We start from the raw sequence: 18321 nt of genomic DNA, 5'->3' as shown, positions 1-18321 counted from the left end.
GAACCCACAGCCCCCATAGAACCATGTTAGCCACCATGGGTAGAAAAAGATCATACTTTTTAAATGAATCCTTTTCAGATTAGACTAGTGGATCCATTAGGCAGTTCAGGTCTTACACCTTTGGCCGGGTATAAGATGCTCTGGCAGCGTGAGGTCGATCGCTGTATCATCACTATAGCTCTTATGTGATGGTTGTCGGTTAGAGAAACTCCCACAGCAGTTATTGTATTTTTATACACAGAAATTATTGTATTTTATATACATCAGTTCAATTGTATTTCTATATACATCTCAGGCTTATTGTATCCTTGTATACACACAGAGTTTATAGCATGTTTTAAACAGTCTTTCTTTATATCGCACTTGTTTTAAATTGCCTTATATTGAAAGAAGTCAGTCAGGTTGAGTTGAGTTGAGCCAGGTAAGCTATTTAGTTTCTTCCAGATTTCCTTCTAGCCTTTGTTGCTTAGTTTTCCAGCTTGCATACTCGTACATTCCATGTACTGATGCCAGTTGGCCTGCATCGTTTGATGATGCAGATTCAGGTACCCCGGATCAGCATCCTGCACGTCGTTGATCCAGCTGAGCACTCCAGAGTCAGTGGTGAGCCTCCTTGCATTCCGGAGGACTCAATTATTTTGTGTTCTTAGTTTTTGTTTTATTAGGATGTTGCGGGGTCTGTCCCAACATCCATCTCAGTATTTTAGAGGCTTCATAGACAGACAGTCAGTCAGTTAGTTTTGAGTCTCTCATCTATATATATATGTAAATATTCTATTTTGAGATTCGAGTTGCCTTTATGGCCATATTTTATAAGTTAAGTTGTTTTGTAATATTGCATTGCATTGAGTTATTCTGTTGAGGTTTCCGCTGAGTTAAGAAAGCCAGGCCAAGGGTTCGCTTGGGGCCAGAAATGGTCTCCGGGTGCCGGTCCCGCCCAGGGTGTAGGCTCGGGGCGTGACAAACTTGGTATCAGAGCACAGAGTTCAGGAGTCCTAGGGAGTCTATGAAGCCGTGTCTGTAGAGTCCTAGTTATCGGTGTGAAGCGCGCCACATCTATAATTGGGAGGCTGCAACATTTAGGAAGATTTCTCATTTCTTTCACACTCATTTCATGCGTTAGAGTTGATCTCTAAAAAGTTTCTTTCTAATCCGTGCTTGCGCGTGTTTCAGATAGTCATGCCTCCACGAAGAGTTGGTAGAGGGCGTCTTCCTAGACGTTATGTTGATGAGCAAGAGTTACCCTATGCACCGGGAGTGCAAGATCAAGGGGAAGTTTCTAATGCCGAGTTCAGAGAGGCAATTAGAATGTTGAGTCAAGCTGTAGCAAATCAGATTGGTCAGCAAAGAGGAGCTCGACATGAAGGAGCTGACACTTCAAGGATTCGTGAGTTCTTGGGGATGAATCCTCCGAGTTTCATGGGTTCGAGCACTACTGAGGATCCAGAGGATTTCATTGAGGAGTTGAAGAAGATTTTTGATGTGATGCATGTGGCAGATATTGAGCGGGTTGAACTAGCTGCTTATCAATTGAAGGATGTTGCTAGAACTTGGTTCGACCAGTGGAAAGGGGGCAGAGCTGAGAATGCACCACCTGCAAGTTGGGCCGGTTTTGAGGAAGCTTTCTTGGGGCATTTCTTTCCTCGAGAATTGAGAGAGGCCAAGGTACGTGAGTTCCTCACACTTAAGCAGGAGTCCTTGAGTGTTCATGAGTACAGTTTGAAGTTCACACAATTATCCCGCTATGCTCCGGAGATGGTTGCGGACATGAGGAATAGAATGAGCTTGTTTGTTGCTGGGTTGTCTCGGTTGTCGAGCAAGGAAGGTAGGGCTGCAATGCTTATCGGGGACATGGACATATCAAGGTTGATGGTTTATGTGCAGCAGGTTGAGGAAGAGAAGCTGAGGGACAGAGAAGAGTTCAGAAATAAGAGAGCTAAGATCGGGAACGAGTCCGGGCAGCAGAGAGGTAATTCAAACCGTTCCTCCTTTCAGCAAAGGCAAAAGGGACCTGCTCCATCATTTGCTAGAGCACCTGCACCCAGATACAGAGGTGAATTTAATGTTCAGAATTCGAAGGACTTCAGGGCTAGACCAGCACAATCTTCGGGTAGTGTGGCGCAAGGGAGTAGTAAGCCTCCTGTCTGCGCCAAATGTGGTAGGAACCACTCAGGTATTTGTCGAGAGGGCTCCATTGGTTGTTTCAGGTGTGGTCAGAATGGACATTTCATGCGAGAGTGTCCAAAGAATAGGCAGGGTAATGGAAGCAATAAAGCACAGTCTTCTTCAGTTGTTCCACCAGACAGGACGGCACCTAGAGGAGCTACTTCTAGTACAGGTGGAGGAGCAAACCGCCTTTATGCTATCACCAGTCGCCATGAGCAAGAGAATTCTCCGAATGTTGTCACTGGTATGATCAAAGTCTTTGCTTTTGATGTGTATGCTTTGCTAGACCCAGGAGCGAGTTTATCTTTTGTAACTCCTTATGTTGCAAATCAGTTTGAGGTTCTTCCTGAAAGACTTTGTGAACCCTTTTGTGTTTCTACACCTATTGGGGAGTCTATTCTAGCGGAAAGAGTTTATCGTGATTGTCCTATTTCTATCAATAACAAGAGCACCATGGTTGATTTGGTTGAGTTAGACATGGTAGATTTTGATGTCATTCTAGGTATGGATTGGCTTCATGCTTGTTATGCATCGATAGATTGTAGAACTCGAGCAGTCAAGTTTCAGTTTCCGAATGAGCCAGTCATAGAGTGGAGTAGCAGTTCAGCAGTGCCTAAGGGTCGTTTTATTTCGTACCTTAAGGCAAGAAAGTTAGTTTCGAAGGGTTGTATCTATCACTTAGTCCGAGTTCATGACTCTAGTGTTCAGATACCTCATTTCCAGTCAGTTCCTATAGTAAGAGAGTTTCCAGAAGTGTTTCCTGATGATCTACCCGGAATTCCTCCTGAGAGAGATAGATTTCGGCATAGATCTTATTCCAGATACTCGTCTTATCTCTATTCCGCCATATAGAATGGCACCAGCAGAGTTGAAAGAGTTGAAAGAGCAGTTGAAAGATCTCCTAGAAAAGGGTTTCATTCGACCGAGTGTCTCACCTTGGGGTGCTCCGGTCTTGTTTGTGAGAAAGAAAGATGATTCCCTTAGGATGTGTATAGATTACCGCCAGTTGAATAAGGTTACAATCAAAAACAAGTACCCTCTCCCGAGGATTGATGATCTTTTCGATCAGCTTCAGGGTGCCACTTATTTCTCGAAGATTGATCTCAGATCAGGCTATCATCAGTTAAGAGTAAGGGAGTGTGATATTCCAAAAACAGCTTTCAGGACCCCGTACGGTCATTATGAGTTTTTAGTCATGTCTTTTGGTTTGACAAATGCACCGGCAGCTTTCATGGACTTAATGAATCGAGTCTTCAAACCTTATTTAGATACGTTTGTTATCGTCTTCATTGATGACATACTAGTCTATTCAAGGAATGAAGAAGATCATGCTTGTCATCTTAGAACAATTCTTCAGACTTTGAAGGACAAGGAGTTGTATGCCAAGTTCTCCAAGTGTGAGTTTTGGCTTAAGTCTGTGGCATTCCTAGGCCACATTGTGTTCGGTGACGGAATCCAAGTAGATACTCGGAAGATTGAGGCAGTGCAGAAGTGGCCTAGACCCACATCTCCAACTGAAATTAGGAGTTTCTTGGGTTTAGCTGGCTATTATAGAAGGTTTGTTGAGGGGTTCTCGTCTATTGCATCTCCTTTGACAAAGTTGACTCAGAAAGTAGTGAAATTTCAATGGTCTGAAGCTTGTGAGAAAAGCTTTCAGGAATTGAAAAAGAGATTGATTACAACTACAGTATTGACGTTACCAGAAGGTACTAAAGGTCTTGTGGTGTATTGCGATGCATCTAGAATTGGTTTGGGTTGTGTCCTAATGCAGAATGGCAAGGTTATAGCTTATGCCTCCAGACAATTGAAAGTTCATGAGAAGAACTACCCGACCCATGACTTAGAGTTAGCGGCTGTAGTGTTCGCTTTGAAGATATGGCGTCATTACTTGTATGGTGTGCATGTTGATATATTCACCGATCACAAGAGCCTCCAATACGTGCTTACTCAGAAGGAACTTAATCTCAAAAAGAGGAGGTGGTTAGAATTACTCAAGGACTATGACCTGAGTATCCTTTACCACCCAGGTAAGGCTAATGTTGTTGCTGATTCTTTGAGCAGGTTGTCTATGGGTAGCACCGCCCATATTGAAGAAGGAAGGAGAGAGTTAGCAAAAGATGTGCACAAAGTGGCATGCCTGGGAGTCAGACTTACAGATTCCGCAGAAGGAGGAATAGAAGTGACGAGCAGGGCCGAGTCATCACTAGTGTCAGAAGTGAAAGAGAAGCAAGATCAATATCCCATTTTGCTTGAGTTGAAGGCAAATGTCCAAAAGCAAAGAGTATTAGCTTTTGAACAATGGGGATATGGTGCATTGAGATATCAAAGTAGATTGTGTGTACCTATGGTAGATGGACTCCAAGAAAGGATTATGGAGGAGGCTCATAGCTCCAAATATTCCATTCATCCGGGTTCCACCAAGATGTATCGTGATTTGCGTGAAGTTTATTGGTGGAATGGCATGAAGAAGGGCATTGCAGAGTTTGTTACTAAGTGTCCAAATTGCCAACAAGTGAAAGTGGAACACCAAAGGCCCGGTGGTTTGGCTCAGAGGATAGAGCTTCTGGAATGGAAGTGGGAGATGATCAATATGGATTTCATCACAGGGCTGCCAAGGTCGCGCAGACAACATGATTCTATTTGGGTGATTGTCGACAGAATGACAAAGTCAGCCCATTTTCTACCGTTAAAGACTACCAATACAGCAGAAGATTATGCCAAGTTGTATATTCAAGAGATAGTGAGACTTCATAGAGTCCCATTATTTCAGATAGAGGTGCACAGTTTACTGCACAGTTCTGGAAATCTTTTCAGAAAGGCTTGGGCTCGAAGATAAAATTAAGCACTGTCTTTCATCCTCAGACTAATGGGCAAGCAGAGCGTACTATTCAGACTTTAGAAGATATGTTGAGGGCTTGTGTGATCTATTTCAAGGGTAATTAGGATGATCACCTATCTCTCATTGAGTTTGCCTACAATAACAGTTATCACTCTAGCATCCAGATGGCTCCTTATGAAGCTCTTTATGGGAGAAGATGTAGATCTCCTATTGGATGGTTTGAAGTTAGTGAAGCACAGTTGATAGGACCAGATTTAGTTCTCCAAGCTATGGAAAAGGTGAAAGTGATTCAAGAGAGATTGAAAACGGCACAGAGTCGTCTGAAATCCTACATTGATGTTAGGAGAAGGGCGTTAGAGTTTGAAGTAGATGATTGGGTTTATTTGAAGGTTTCACCCATGAAGGGGGTTATGAGGTTTGGTAAGAAGGGGAAACTTAGTCCCCGATATATTGGATCTTACCGCATAGCCAAGAGAATCGGTAATGTTGCTTATGAGTTGGAGTTACCACAAGAACTAGGAGCGGTTCATCCGGTATTTCATATCTCTATGTTGAGGAAGTGCATAGGCGATCCTTTGTTGATCCTACCGACTGAAAGTATTAAGATCAGGGATAACTTATCTTATGAGGAGGTTCCTGTTCAGATTCTAGATCGTCAAGTTCGTAGGTTGAGAACGAAGGATGTAGCCTCAGTCAAGGTCCTATGGAGGAACCAATTTGTTGAGGAAACCACTTGGGAAGCCGAAGAAGACATGAAAAAAAGATATCCACATCTCTTTGAATCCGGAGGAAACGCAGATTAAGGTATTAATTTCCTTCTTAGTGCTCTTTTAATTATAATGAGCATGTTGTGATTGTTATTGTGTTTGCTTAGTTGCTTGTTGGGTGTTTGAGTTATTGTTGCACCCTTAGCTTTGTAAGAGTAACCTCATTCGAGGACGAATGTTCCCAAGGGGGAGATATTGTAACATCCGGCAAATTGAAATAGCTTGGAAGAGGCTTAGAATCGGAAATAGTCAATTTTTGGAAAGGATTTGAAAATCTAGAAAATTTGGCTTAAGTGTGGAAATCAATGAGTTTTGGGCCAACTTTGAGCAGACATAACTCCTAGCTCAGGATGAGTTAGGAGTAGTTCTAGTTATGGTTGTGAAGCTTGTGGAATGATCTTTCCAACGCCACTGAGTTTGCTCGATTCCGAGTTCGTATGAGTGAGATATTCCCTTTGAAAGTTGGGCAATTGACAAGAAATCCGTCCGGAAAATTAAGGGCATTTTAGTCTTTTCCCTAGCCAATTCTTTTGGGATTATATTGTTGTATAGGGCTGATCTTTGGATCATTTTTGTCCCATTTTAAAAGAGTAAAAGCTAGGGCTCGAGAAGAAGAAGAGAAGAAGGAGAAGAAGAAGAGGAAAAAGAGGAGATCAACAAGTTTCCGTCAAAGATCAACGTGGATTTTCGTCGGGGGTGATCCCTTTCAAGGTATGTGAGTTCTTAGTGTGGGTTGATCCTTTCCCCCACACACCAAGCTCATTTTATGATTTGAGGAAAGATTGGAATTGTTGTTGAAGTTGTTAGTTGTTGTTGATGTTGTTAGTTGTGTTGTTGAAGTTATTGTTGGTTGTGAGACATGATTTGGTTGTGTTTTGAGTTGTAATCCATGGTATGTTGAGGGATATGATGATCCTTAGTGTTTGGGGTTAGATCCTTTGAAGTAAGGATGGTTTAGAGTTGAAGAAAAGAGGGGGAAAAGTCGAGTTTCTGGGCAAGGGGATTGGCGCATCGCGCCTGTCATCGCGCCCCAAGAGGGGCTCTGAAGCCCAGCCTTTGGGAAGGCGCACCACTCAGAGCGCCAGCAGGCCTTCTCTGAAGTTTTTGGCCTGGCGCTCCGCGCCTCTCAGAGCGCCAAGGACACCAAGCTTTCCCATTCTTTCCATGCTTTCTCATGTATGTTCCTAGGTGTTATACCTATGTTCCCTAGTTGTTTCCAACACCCCAAAGTGTTTCTAAACATCCCGAGCTCATCTATAAACATGCGATTATATGTCTTGAATCCATAATCCAATTCAAGACGAGTTAGGATCAAAGTTAAGGGAAGTTAGAGTCAAGTCAAACAAGGTTTAAGAGTAAGTTCAAGCAAGTCTTTAAGGTTATTCAAGAGTCTTTATTGAATGTTTTAACTTCATTTAAGGCTCAAGTTTCCAGTCAAGTTCAGTTAAGAGTTTCAAGTTGAGTTCATTTCTCAAAGTTATTAGGGAACTATGTATTCCCAAGGAAGTTTTAAAGAAATGTTTTTACATTTAAACAAGGTTGGAAACTGAGATTTCCAAAAGAGCATTCGGGCTAGTTTTTGAGTAATTATCTCATATTAGCAGGAAGAAATATGTTTTAAAAACATAAGAGCCAGTACATTTTTGGGAGTAGTATCGAGCACCGAATTGGGGGAGCGTTCAAAGAACCCACAGCCCCCATAAAACCATGTTAGCCACCATGGGTAGAAAGGGATCATACTTTTTAGATGAATCCTTTTCAAATTAGACTAGTGGATCCATTAGGCAATTCAGTTCTTACACCTTTGGTCGGGTATACGATGCTCTGGCAGCGTGAGGTCGATCGCTGTATCATCACTATAGCTCTCATGTGATGGTTGTCGGTTAGAGAAACTCCCACAGCAGTTATTGTATTACCCTACTCAGAAGCTATTGTATTTATATGTACATCAGTTCATTGTATTTCTATATACATTTCAGGCTTATTGTATCTTTGTATACACACAGAGTTTATAGCATGTTTTAAACATTATTTCTTTATATCGCACTTGTTTTAAAATTTGTCTTATATTGAGAGAAGTCAGTCAGGTTGAGTTAAGTTGAGCCAGGTAAGTTATTTCAGTTTCTCCCAAATTTCCTTCTAGCCTTTGTTGCTTAGTTTCCAGCTCGCATACTCGTACATTCCATGTACTGATGCCAATTGGCCTGCATCTTATGACAATGCAGATACAGGGACCCCAGATCAGCTTCCTGCACGTCGTTGATTCAGCTGAGCACTCCAGAGTCAGTGGTGAGCCTCCTTGCTTTCCAGAGGACTAGAATTTCTCCGGGCTCAAAGAGATGTGGATATCACTTCTTCATATCCTCCTCAGCTTCCCAAGTAGCTTCTTCAACAAACTGGTTCCTCCAAATGACTTTGACTGATGCTACTTCCATAGTCCTCAACTTGCGAACTTGGCGATCTAGGATTTAAACAGGAATCTCCCCATAAGACAAGCTATCATTGATACCAATATCATCAGTTGGTATGATAAGTTAAGGATCTCCCATGCACTTCTTCAACGTAGAAATATGAAATACCGGATGAACCGTTGCCAACCCTTGAGGTAGCTCTAACTCATAAGCTACATTATCAACCCTTTTGGATATTCTGTAAGGGCCAATATACCGGGGACTAAGCTTCCCCTTCTTACAAACTCTCATAACACCGTTCATGAGTGAAACTTTCAAGTATACCCAATCATCTACTTTAAACTCTAACTCCCTTCTCCTAACATCAGTGTAGGATTTCTGACGACTTTGCGTTGTTTCACTACAAGAAAAATGACCTTTAGCGAAAGGAAATATCGTCGCTACAAGTCCAAATCTGATCGTTAAAGGTCTATAACGACCAGTCAAAAATTGGTTGTGACCAGTCGTTAAAAGCTCCGTCGTTAAAGGATAACGACCGGATTGCATGTCCGGTCGTTAAATAATATTTAACGACACCAATTAATCCGGTCATTACACATGCTTATAACGACCAAATTCCCCTTCATTGATGGTCATTTGGTCGTTAGAACCTTCAAGTAAAAAAACAAATTAGAGGTGTTATAACTAATTTTAGCGGCCAGAATTCCTGTCGTTGATTACAATACTTTTTAACAATCAAATTTCCTGTCACAAATTTCGATTTAAATTATTACATTTAATTTGTAGTTGTTATCTTTTCCATCATTTCTAAAAAGAACTAATATGATCAGTTCATATAAATTCTTTTCACATCCAATTGAAAATTTGATATAAAATTATATTGTTAATAATAAAGAACACATTGATTTAATTACTAAAAACTTATATGTTCGACACAATATCTAAAAAAAAAGCATACACGTTCAACATAATAAAACATGTGTTCGACATCTATAAAATCCTAGAAATTAAGAAAATGACATTAAGAATAACTACAGAAAAAGTCTTTGCACCAACAATAAAAATATAATATTCTTTGCTGCACACTCCACATTATCTTTCACATGATCTTGTTCTTTAATCCTCAAAATCTTCATCTGTCAAAACAACAATTTGAAGTAAATTAATTAGTAACGGAAAAAAGTTTGAACTTAAGGATTAATTCTCTTGAATAGTTCCTGATCTATTTTCTAATGTATACAACTAGAAACATATTTATAGTTCTAGTTCATGAATTCTAGATATTTTCTCTACCCAACCTTCTACATTGAGGATCTCCACTGGCAGCCAGCAAGAGTTGTATTACTTTCACATTAACATCTCATACAGAGGGTGGTTGGTGCCTCCTCATTTAAATATTTATTCAAGTGAATGCTTCCTCATACCCCACCTCTTTCACAAAACCTGGGCCTCTTTCCAGAGTAATGGAAGGAAAGAGAGAGATTAAAGTGGACAGACATGAACACAACACACATTAAAGTGCTTCAACAAAGAGAATGTAAATATACTAACATCAAATAAAGAAGACCAGAAATCCTAGTCCTAGTACTAGTACTGAAAGTTGAAGGAAAGAAAACATAGATAAGTTGTTGAAATGGAGAATGCAAGTGGATCAGATGGAACAAGCTTGCAGCTGGATGATAAGCAGGAAGTTAGAAAACTTAAACAACTAATTACCATGGTGGAGAATGACACAAACATGATCAAATATATTTAAAGTTGCAGGGCAACAGAGAAAGGGTAATGTGGAAGTGTGTGATGTTTGAGATTAACTACTAATACTACAATAATAAAGGGCAAATTATATTGACAATGATATTATAGAGGACAAAGTCATACAAGGGACCTAGTCAGAGGAGAGATTTTCATTTTCTACCAACAACATATACAGAACAATAACCATATTGATACCTACTTTTACATTTGAAGATGTTATAACAATCTCATTGGTATATACAGAACTGAACATAAAATCAATCTTTTAGCTTTGTGGATATTATAACTAAAGTGATATACAGAAATGCTAGAGTGAGAATGCCAGAATATACAGAATATTTAAGATAACACAATGCACTAAAGAAAAATAGGTAACTCATAGCACAACTGCAATAACAAAGCCCTTATCAACGAGAAGCAACATCACTTCATTCACACACAATACACATCATGTAATAATAACTAATAGTATGTTTACTAACCTGATGGAATTGATGGAACTGATGAAGACTGACGTATCACTATATTTTCAAGGTGTTCATATTTACTCTCTAGAATATCCATGCATTTTTGTAGTGATTCCTTTTCTTTTTGAGTTGTTTTCAGCTCTTCCCACAATGCAGCCTTTGAGGTGGTACCGCCTTTTAACTCCTTAGTTGTTATTCCACCACCAAATCCAACTACGTGACTTTTGCATTGAGGTCCAAAGCACCTTTCCACTACCTCAATATTAGTAAGAGATGGTTCAGATTGTACAAGCTCGTGAATTTCAGCCTATAAAATATAAGAATATTTAAAATAATGCAATGCACTAAGTAAGAGTAAGGATGTTAAATGAAATTAAAATTGATATAAGCATACATATTTTTCAACGGTTTCAGGTTCGACAAGCTCATTTCCCTTCTTACGTGTCTCAAAGAAAATAGTTGTCATGTTTGGTGGATTACCATCTTTGCCTCCCTTCACGATTAAAAAATAAGTCATAAGATATTTTATAGAAATAGGAGAGGTTTCTTTATAGGTTTGCACAATTTATTTACCATTTCGTAAACAATCTCTCTAATAGGACTGCTACCCGTACGATGAGGCATACACAACTTAGACCTATTGACTGAGTTTCTTGTACTTGCGTCTTGCATTAACAACACACCAACTGAAATTATCACAATCCTGTTTAATGATTCTATATTTAATGTGTACTTTTAAGCTCAGTGGGAAGAGGGTAAAAGAGAATAGAAGCACAAAAAAACACCATTGCAATTTTCTTTGGTAGATCTTGTGGATAGAAGACATCAAAAAAATTTATCGAAATCAAAACTCAATTTGAACATGGTATAAATTATTCCAAAAAACTAATCATATGTGACTAGAAATAAAATGATATTTGTTAGTAACTATATGAAGTCTTACCTTATATTTCTCAGATAAAAAATATTCCTTGACCAACCATTCCCAATCACTCTTCTCTACTCCCATCGGCACATCTTTAAGAACCTCGTGCAATGATTTAGATTTCACATTCTTGTGCAATGATCCTCGCCAGTTATTCCAAAGCTTTCTCATATGTTGCAAAACATTATCTTTTTGATCATTCATGTCATCACTGTCAAACTTCTCCTAAAATAGAAAAAATACCATCAAAATCTCTTGAATAAGGGAAAACAAGGCATCAAAGTATAGATCACCCAATAGGTAGTAACCTAGAAATTTTAGGAACAGAAATCAAAATTTCAAATAAATAACAACCACAAGTTGTCTGTTTAAAACCTATAGCTTACTCACATCACTATTGTATAGTGTTTGAAATAGCATTAAGAGTAAAATAGCGACACAAGCGAGTGGCCTAAAGCATGACGTGAAGGAACAGAAACTACTATAATAGAATCCTAGCAATCCGATCTTGCTGGAGAAGAAATTGAACTTAGCATAAATTTTAGGAGATCACTAAGCTTAGCTAGTTCAATTATATTACAGAGAAGTAAAGCCACATGGATTTGACCAGGTAATGACTGTACACGTTTATTAATCAAGGTTGGGCAAGGACAAATACATCATGATCAGGAGAGATAATAGATGAAGTTTTTGTTAGTTATCTCTAGTCTCTATGTTATGTGATTCATTAGTAACATAATCTTTCTTCTGCTTGAAAAGAAAGTAAGCCACAACAGTAGCATAACTTAAAAGGAAGTGGCTAATGGGTGAAAGAGTGAAAAAACCCCAAGGACTTTTTAAGTGACAACCTTTAACAATGGCTCAACAGTCTGATGGTTTTGGTTGTTTATTCTTTAAGATGCTTCATGTATTGTAGTGGATGGAGATACTTTTCATGTTGTACATGACATTTTCAGAATAGGGATGTTGTTGAAATAAGTAAATGCTACCATAATTTTAACTACCCCTAAGGTCTCAACATTGGCGAATGTTAGTCAATATAGACCTACTTCATGCTATAATATGATCTACAAGTGTATATCCAATGTGTATTCAACTAACAAACAGAGATTTATGGAGATACAGTGAGAAAGAATAAGATTTTTGTTGATCAATGGAAAAAAGAGTTGTGGAGGAAAGTTATAGGTGGCTGGGTATTAGTAGCTCAGGCAAAGTCAAGGAAAGTCTATAATGGATCAACCAATAACACTGGACCAAGATCAAGAAGTAGATTATGGCAGGGCAGTTAAGGAATTATGATTTACTCCATATTACATAACAAAAATTAAAGAGTCATTAAAGACAGAAGTACAACATATACAATTTAATACCAAAGAAAGATTATCAATAGTGAAAACCGCCAAGAAGGCCAGGTGTATCCTCCATCAAACATTTAGGTCCTCAAGTAACAGTTAGTGTCAACTCAATACTTAACGAGGTACATATCAATACACTGCTATGACTGAGAAATGTCCAAATTTTGTTAAGATGAAGGTTACACATTGAAATTATAACATAAAATTGAATAACAAAAATTGATAGTTTTTACCAACTGCAGAATCATATTAACTATAGCCACACTAAACTAATAATATTAACATCCAAAGGAATTACAGTGGAAGAATAAAGTTAACTTTTCAAAAGCCTCTTATTAGCAGGTAGTGGCAAGAGATTTAACTATCAAATAGGCTAACGAGAAAAGACGAAATGTGAGAATTTTTATCTATCCATTGAAACTGAGTAACTATACTTTGTTGTTAAAGGAGAAGGAATGTGAAATCAAGAGTCATGTTTCAAACTAAAACATCCAATACTTTTTGAAAAGGGATTCTTGACAGTTATCAGTAAAAAGAAGAGATAGATGTGTTGTAATCCTTACAGTAACAACTGCCCACATGTGCTCAAGCTTATTCTCTTCAATGTCCATCCATGAGTGTACCCGGAGTGGACACATATTACGATCATGAACTATCAAACCCAAGTGTCTCGTAAATGAGGTGTGATTCTGCCCGACGACTTGATTTTGATAGAAAGTGACTTTTAATTTTTCTCCAGGTCTCAATCGCAAAACATTCTTACAAATATTTGTTCCCCTCACATTCTTTGTCCTTTCTGTTTCACATGGACCTGCAAAATCTATAGTAAGGAAAACCAAACAAGAAGTTCAATGCCACTGTAGCACAAAGTGAAGAATGAGACAACTGGGACATACTTGAATCTAAATGACTGGTATAAGGAGAGTTCTATAGAATTTGTTGGTCTCCTAACTTCTTTTAAAGATCTTATTAACAGTGAGGATAGCTTGAAATGGAAGGGGAAACAATTTGGTCTTTTCACAGTGAAGTCTTGTTACTCTTAGATTCTCAGGGCCTATGGAAGCGAGGCAAGATAATGTTCTAGCTGCTTTATAGGTAACAATGCAGAAACTATTAGAAAATACATAAAAGACAATACATACTAGTTTCAATTCCTTCAACATCTTGTACCACTTCAACCACTTTTTTTGCTTTTCTAGATTCAAACAAACCTGCAAAACTAACTGTAAGTCAAAATACCTAAGAAATCAATTCAGCTAACTAAAAAAAGTTACAAAAATAAAATAAAATAGTAGTATCACTTCTTTGATCTTGCCGAGACACTTCAGTCACTTTTTTAGCCTTGTCAAATTCAAACAGACTTGTAAATTTTGATGCAAGTCAATTGAAATAAGAAGTTCATTCCCATTACTAACAAGAAGGATACAAAGGAAATTAAATAAAGCAAATAAAAGCAGTGGTGTAGGTGAAATAGCCCATAACAATAGTGACATAATCTCAAAGGAAAAATGCACAACATAGAATCACAAGGAAGTAGTAGTCAATGAAAAGAAGAATAAATTGAATAACACTCAGGATAATAATGTTGACAATAGTCGCAACAAAAAACTGGTATAATTCAAACAAGCTTCTAACTTAGCAGAAATGTTCCTACTACAGAGAAGTCAGGCAAACTAGATCAGGCTTGGAGATGCAAACACAAGGTATTTTTACCTAGTTATTAAACAGAGACAATTGAAGCAAGCTATTGAAAAACAACTGGAAATATTGAAACTTCTTAATGCAAAGGATGTTAGGAAAGTTGTGTGTAGTATTGATATGAAAAGCAGTCCTAGTCCTGATGGCTATGGTAGTGATTTCTACAGAGAAGCTTGGGATATCATGGGAAAGATGTTGCTAAAGAACTGTTGGATTTCTTCTGGAATGGTCAGTTACTAAGACGGATAAATGTTATTAATATTTCCCTTATCTCGAATGTCCTTGCTCCTGAAAATGCTAGTCAGTGCAGACCTATCTCGTGTTGTATTATGATATATAAAGTCAAACTAATTTGTCAAAAAATAAAATATGTGTAAGTTACTTGGTAGTAGAGAATCAATCAACTTTTGTTCAAGGGAGATCTATGGTCCACAATGTCTTAATATATCATGACTTATGAAGGCATTACAATAGGAAAACTAGTCTCAGATGTTTGATGAAGATTGATCTCCAAAAAGCATATGACATGCTAAGTTAGAAATTTTCGAGGAAGCTTTACTTGGTTATGGGTTTCCAGATGGCTTTGTGAAGTTGATTATGATATGTAACACCTCCAATGTATTCTGTTATGGTGAGTGGGGTAGAAAATGGTTATTCCAGGAAAAATGAGGAATACGACAAGGGGACCCCATGTCTCCCCTGCTATTTATATTGGTTATGGAGTCCTTAACTACGGCCTTGAAGATTATGAGGGGCTTACCAGACTTCAGATTTCATCCAATGTGTAAAAAAGTTAAGCTTACAATATGTTTATTGCAGGAACACTGCTTATGGAACTCCTTCTAATTTAAATATTATCGGTTTCACAATGGATACTTTTCCTGTAAGATATTTGGGCCTACCACTTTCCTCTAAGAAATGACGCAAACTGGAGCCATTAATTAGCTTGAAAATTAACTCAAATGATCAAGAATGACTATGGAAAGATGCTATCATATGCTAACATATCTATTGCAGATGGAAGCAAGGCAAGATAATTTTTTGACTGCTTTACAAGTAACAACAAGAAAATATTACATAAAAGAAAATACATACTGGTTTCAGTTTCCTTAGCACCTTGAGCCACTTCAAACACTTTTTTTGCTTTTCTAGATTCAAATGGACCTGCAAATTTAAGTGCAAGTTATAAAAACTAACAATTCAATTCAACTAACAAAAAAAAGTTGCACAAATAAAATAAAATACTAGTATCACTTTTTTGAGCAAATCGAGGCACTCCAATCACTTTTCTTGACTTATCAAATTCAAACGCACCTGCAAATTTTGATGAAAGTCAACCAAAATAAGAAGTCCATGCCCATTATTAATACCAAAAAGAATACAAAAAAGATTAAGTAAAGAAAGCAAAGAAAAATTTCTTGATCAAATATATTAACTGGACTAACTCTTTTTCAAATTATCACTTCTTTGAGCATCTCGAGTAACTTCTGCTTCTTGAAAGAGGGTGTCATCATCTTCCATTGGATAAAAATTAGGAGGCACAGGGATACTAGTCTTTGCTGACTTATTTCGACTAGAAGTTGTTGTAGTACTTCTATTTTTGTCAATCAGAGTCGATTTTTCAACATTAATCCCTAAGGTTTGTCCTCGAGCCATTGCACCACTAATCAAAGTGTATTGATTCATTTCAGCTCCTTGATGGAAGGGAGCATTGTCTTCCTTTTCATCAAAACAAGGATGCACATGGAAACTATTGTTTGCTAGCTTATTCAACTTAGAAGTTGTGGCATTGTAACTTCTATTTTTGGAAATCGAAGTCCTTTGTTCAGCATTAACTCTTGTAGTGCTCATAACTTTCAAACTTTGACCTAGTCCCTTTGGTAAGGCACCAGGCTGAATGAGTCCATGCTTGGGAATTTTTGAAGCTTGTCCCATTTCATACTTCAGAGTTTTTGAGGGATTCATGTCAACCTAATACAAAATAAAAATAATAATAATAATAATCAAAAGATCAAATAGGTAAGGAAGTTTTTCATAAGATGAAATATTAACAGAAAACACATTCAGAAAAAGACACATGTACATGTAACACAGGTTCCTCGCATGAACCATTACTACTTTAGTAAAATCAAGGTAACATTAAAGACCAAGATTATTAAACAAATTTTCACAGAAAATACTATAAGAATCATTACCATAAGAAATTAATAAAGTAAAAGCAAGCATGATAAAGCTGCAAACCTTAATGAGTTCTTTTTCTTTTCATTTGTGTAGAGTTATCTAACTCTTCTAAGTCATCATCCTTTTTTTCCAATATATCAAAATAATCACGAGGTTGAACATTTTGAACTATATGCCAATCTTTATTCGAATGATCGATAACATAAAATACTTGTGATGCTTGGCTGGCTAATACAAATGGCTCATTTATTTTCAAACATCGCCGACTATTAACATTTACAAAGCCATATTCATCCATTTTAACTCCCTTCTTCTGATCATACACATCGAACCATGTACATTGGAATAAAATCACTCTTCTCTCCCCAACAAATTGTAATTCAAGAACCTCGGTTAACTCGCCATAGTAATTCATATGTTTTTGCTCTTCACCGGTCTCACCTACTACAACTACCCCACAATTCTGAGTTTTCAAATATTTATCATACTCTTGCACATGAAACCTATATCCATTAACAATATGGCCTTTGAATCTTGTCACATATGGTAGAGGACCACATGATAACGATAGCAAATCTGTTATTATCTTACTATCATCATGTTTGTACAACTCTGCAACCTAACAACATCAAATACCCTTTTAGAAAACAATATTTACATACTTGATTTAAGAAAATTGATTAATTTCTACTCACCTTCTTTTGTAACCAACTAATGAATTGTCTATTCCACTCCACATCTGAACTTTGTTGAGAGGCCTCACTATGAATTTGTGAAAATTCTCTACAATGAATTGAAGTTCTACATGTTATTTTAAGTTGAAATATGGACAAGATAGAAGTAAATTATTAGATTTAATCAATACTTACTCGAGAAATGGTTGAATTTCATCACAATTCTTCAAAATATAAAAATGTGCCTCCTCCAAATCATGTGAATCAATTTTGTCTGGTGAACTACCCTTTAAACTTTTTCCAGGCTCACAAAATATGGTTAAACCACCATCAGATTCAATTACCCCACCATCATAATTTCTCTCTGGACAATTAAACTTTGTCTTTATTGTATTCAAATACCTTGAACATAATATCATACATTCAACTGCTAAATATCCCTCTACAATAGAACCTTCAGGGTGAGCCATATTACCAATAAAACACTTCAAAAAATGTAGGTATCTCTCTATTGGAAACATCCGTCGATATTGAACTGGTCTAGCAATCCTAGCTTCATTAGGTAAATGAATAGACAAGTGCACCATGACATCAAAAAAAGCAGGAGGGAACACCTTTTCTAACTTGCATAGTGTTTTTGGTATTTGGGCTTCTATTTGTTCTAACTCCTCTATGCTCAAACATTTTGCCCCAAGAACTTTGAAAAAAATAGACAACTCAATAAGTGGTTCAAACACATATTTGCAAAGCATACCACACAAGGCAAGAGGGAGTAAATGTTGTAGAATTATATGACAATCATGACTTTTTAATCCCGAAATTTTTTTATCCTTAAGGTTGACACATTGAAAAATATTTGAGGAAAATCCATCTGGGACCTTTAAATTCTTCAAAAAATTGAATTTTTTTTGCTTCTCTTCAACAGAAAATGTGTAAGATGCTGCCGGCAACTCATATTCATCTCCATTTTGTATTGGATGCAATTCTTTCCGTATATTCATTTCTTGTAAATCCAACCGAGTACTCAATGTGCCTTTTGTTTTCCCTTTGATATCTAAAATTGTCCCCAAAATATTGTCACAT

At 37.4% G+C, this 18321-nt stretch overlaps 2 protein-coding genes across 2 annotated transcripts; both read right to left on the bottom strand.

Moving 5' to 3' along the window:
• Positions 1–10314: 10314 nt before the first annotated feature.
• On the bottom strand, positions 10315–10974 carry LOC125855757 (uncharacterized). The gene is made up of 3 exons (XM_049535470.1): positions 10800–10974; positions 10421–10712; positions 10315–10325 (listed from the first exon to the last, which is right to left on the bottom strand). Exons 1-3 carry the CDS (start codon positions 10920–10922, stop codon positions 10315–10317), a joined length of 426 nt encoding a protein of 141 aa, XP_049391427.1. The 5' UTR covers positions 10923–10974.
• A 68-nt stretch (positions 10975–11042) lies between these two features.
• LOC125855756 (uncharacterized) lies at positions 11043–15744 on the bottom strand. The gene is made up of 8 exons (XM_049535469.1): positions 15741–15744; positions 15629–15697; positions 15475–15547; positions 13987–14045; positions 13828–13896; positions 13249–13496; positions 11349–11555; positions 11043–11108 (listed from the first exon to the last, which is right to left on the bottom strand). The coding sequence occupies exons 1-8, from the start codon at positions 15742–15744 to the stop codon at positions 11043–11045; spliced, it is 795 nt and encodes a 264-aa protein (XP_049391426.1).
• Between the last annotated feature and the right edge of the window lie 2577 nt (positions 15745–18321).

The sequence above is a fragment of the Solanum stenotomum genome, chromosome 2, assembly GCF_019186545.1.
Source record: "Solanum stenotomum isolate F172 chromosome 2, ASM1918654v1, whole genome shotgun sequence".
Taxonomy (NCBI): Eukaryota; Viridiplantae; Streptophyta; class Magnoliopsida; order Solanales; family Solanaceae; genus Solanum; species Solanum stenotomum.
This window is presented reverse-complemented; position numbering and strand designations above follow the sequence as displayed.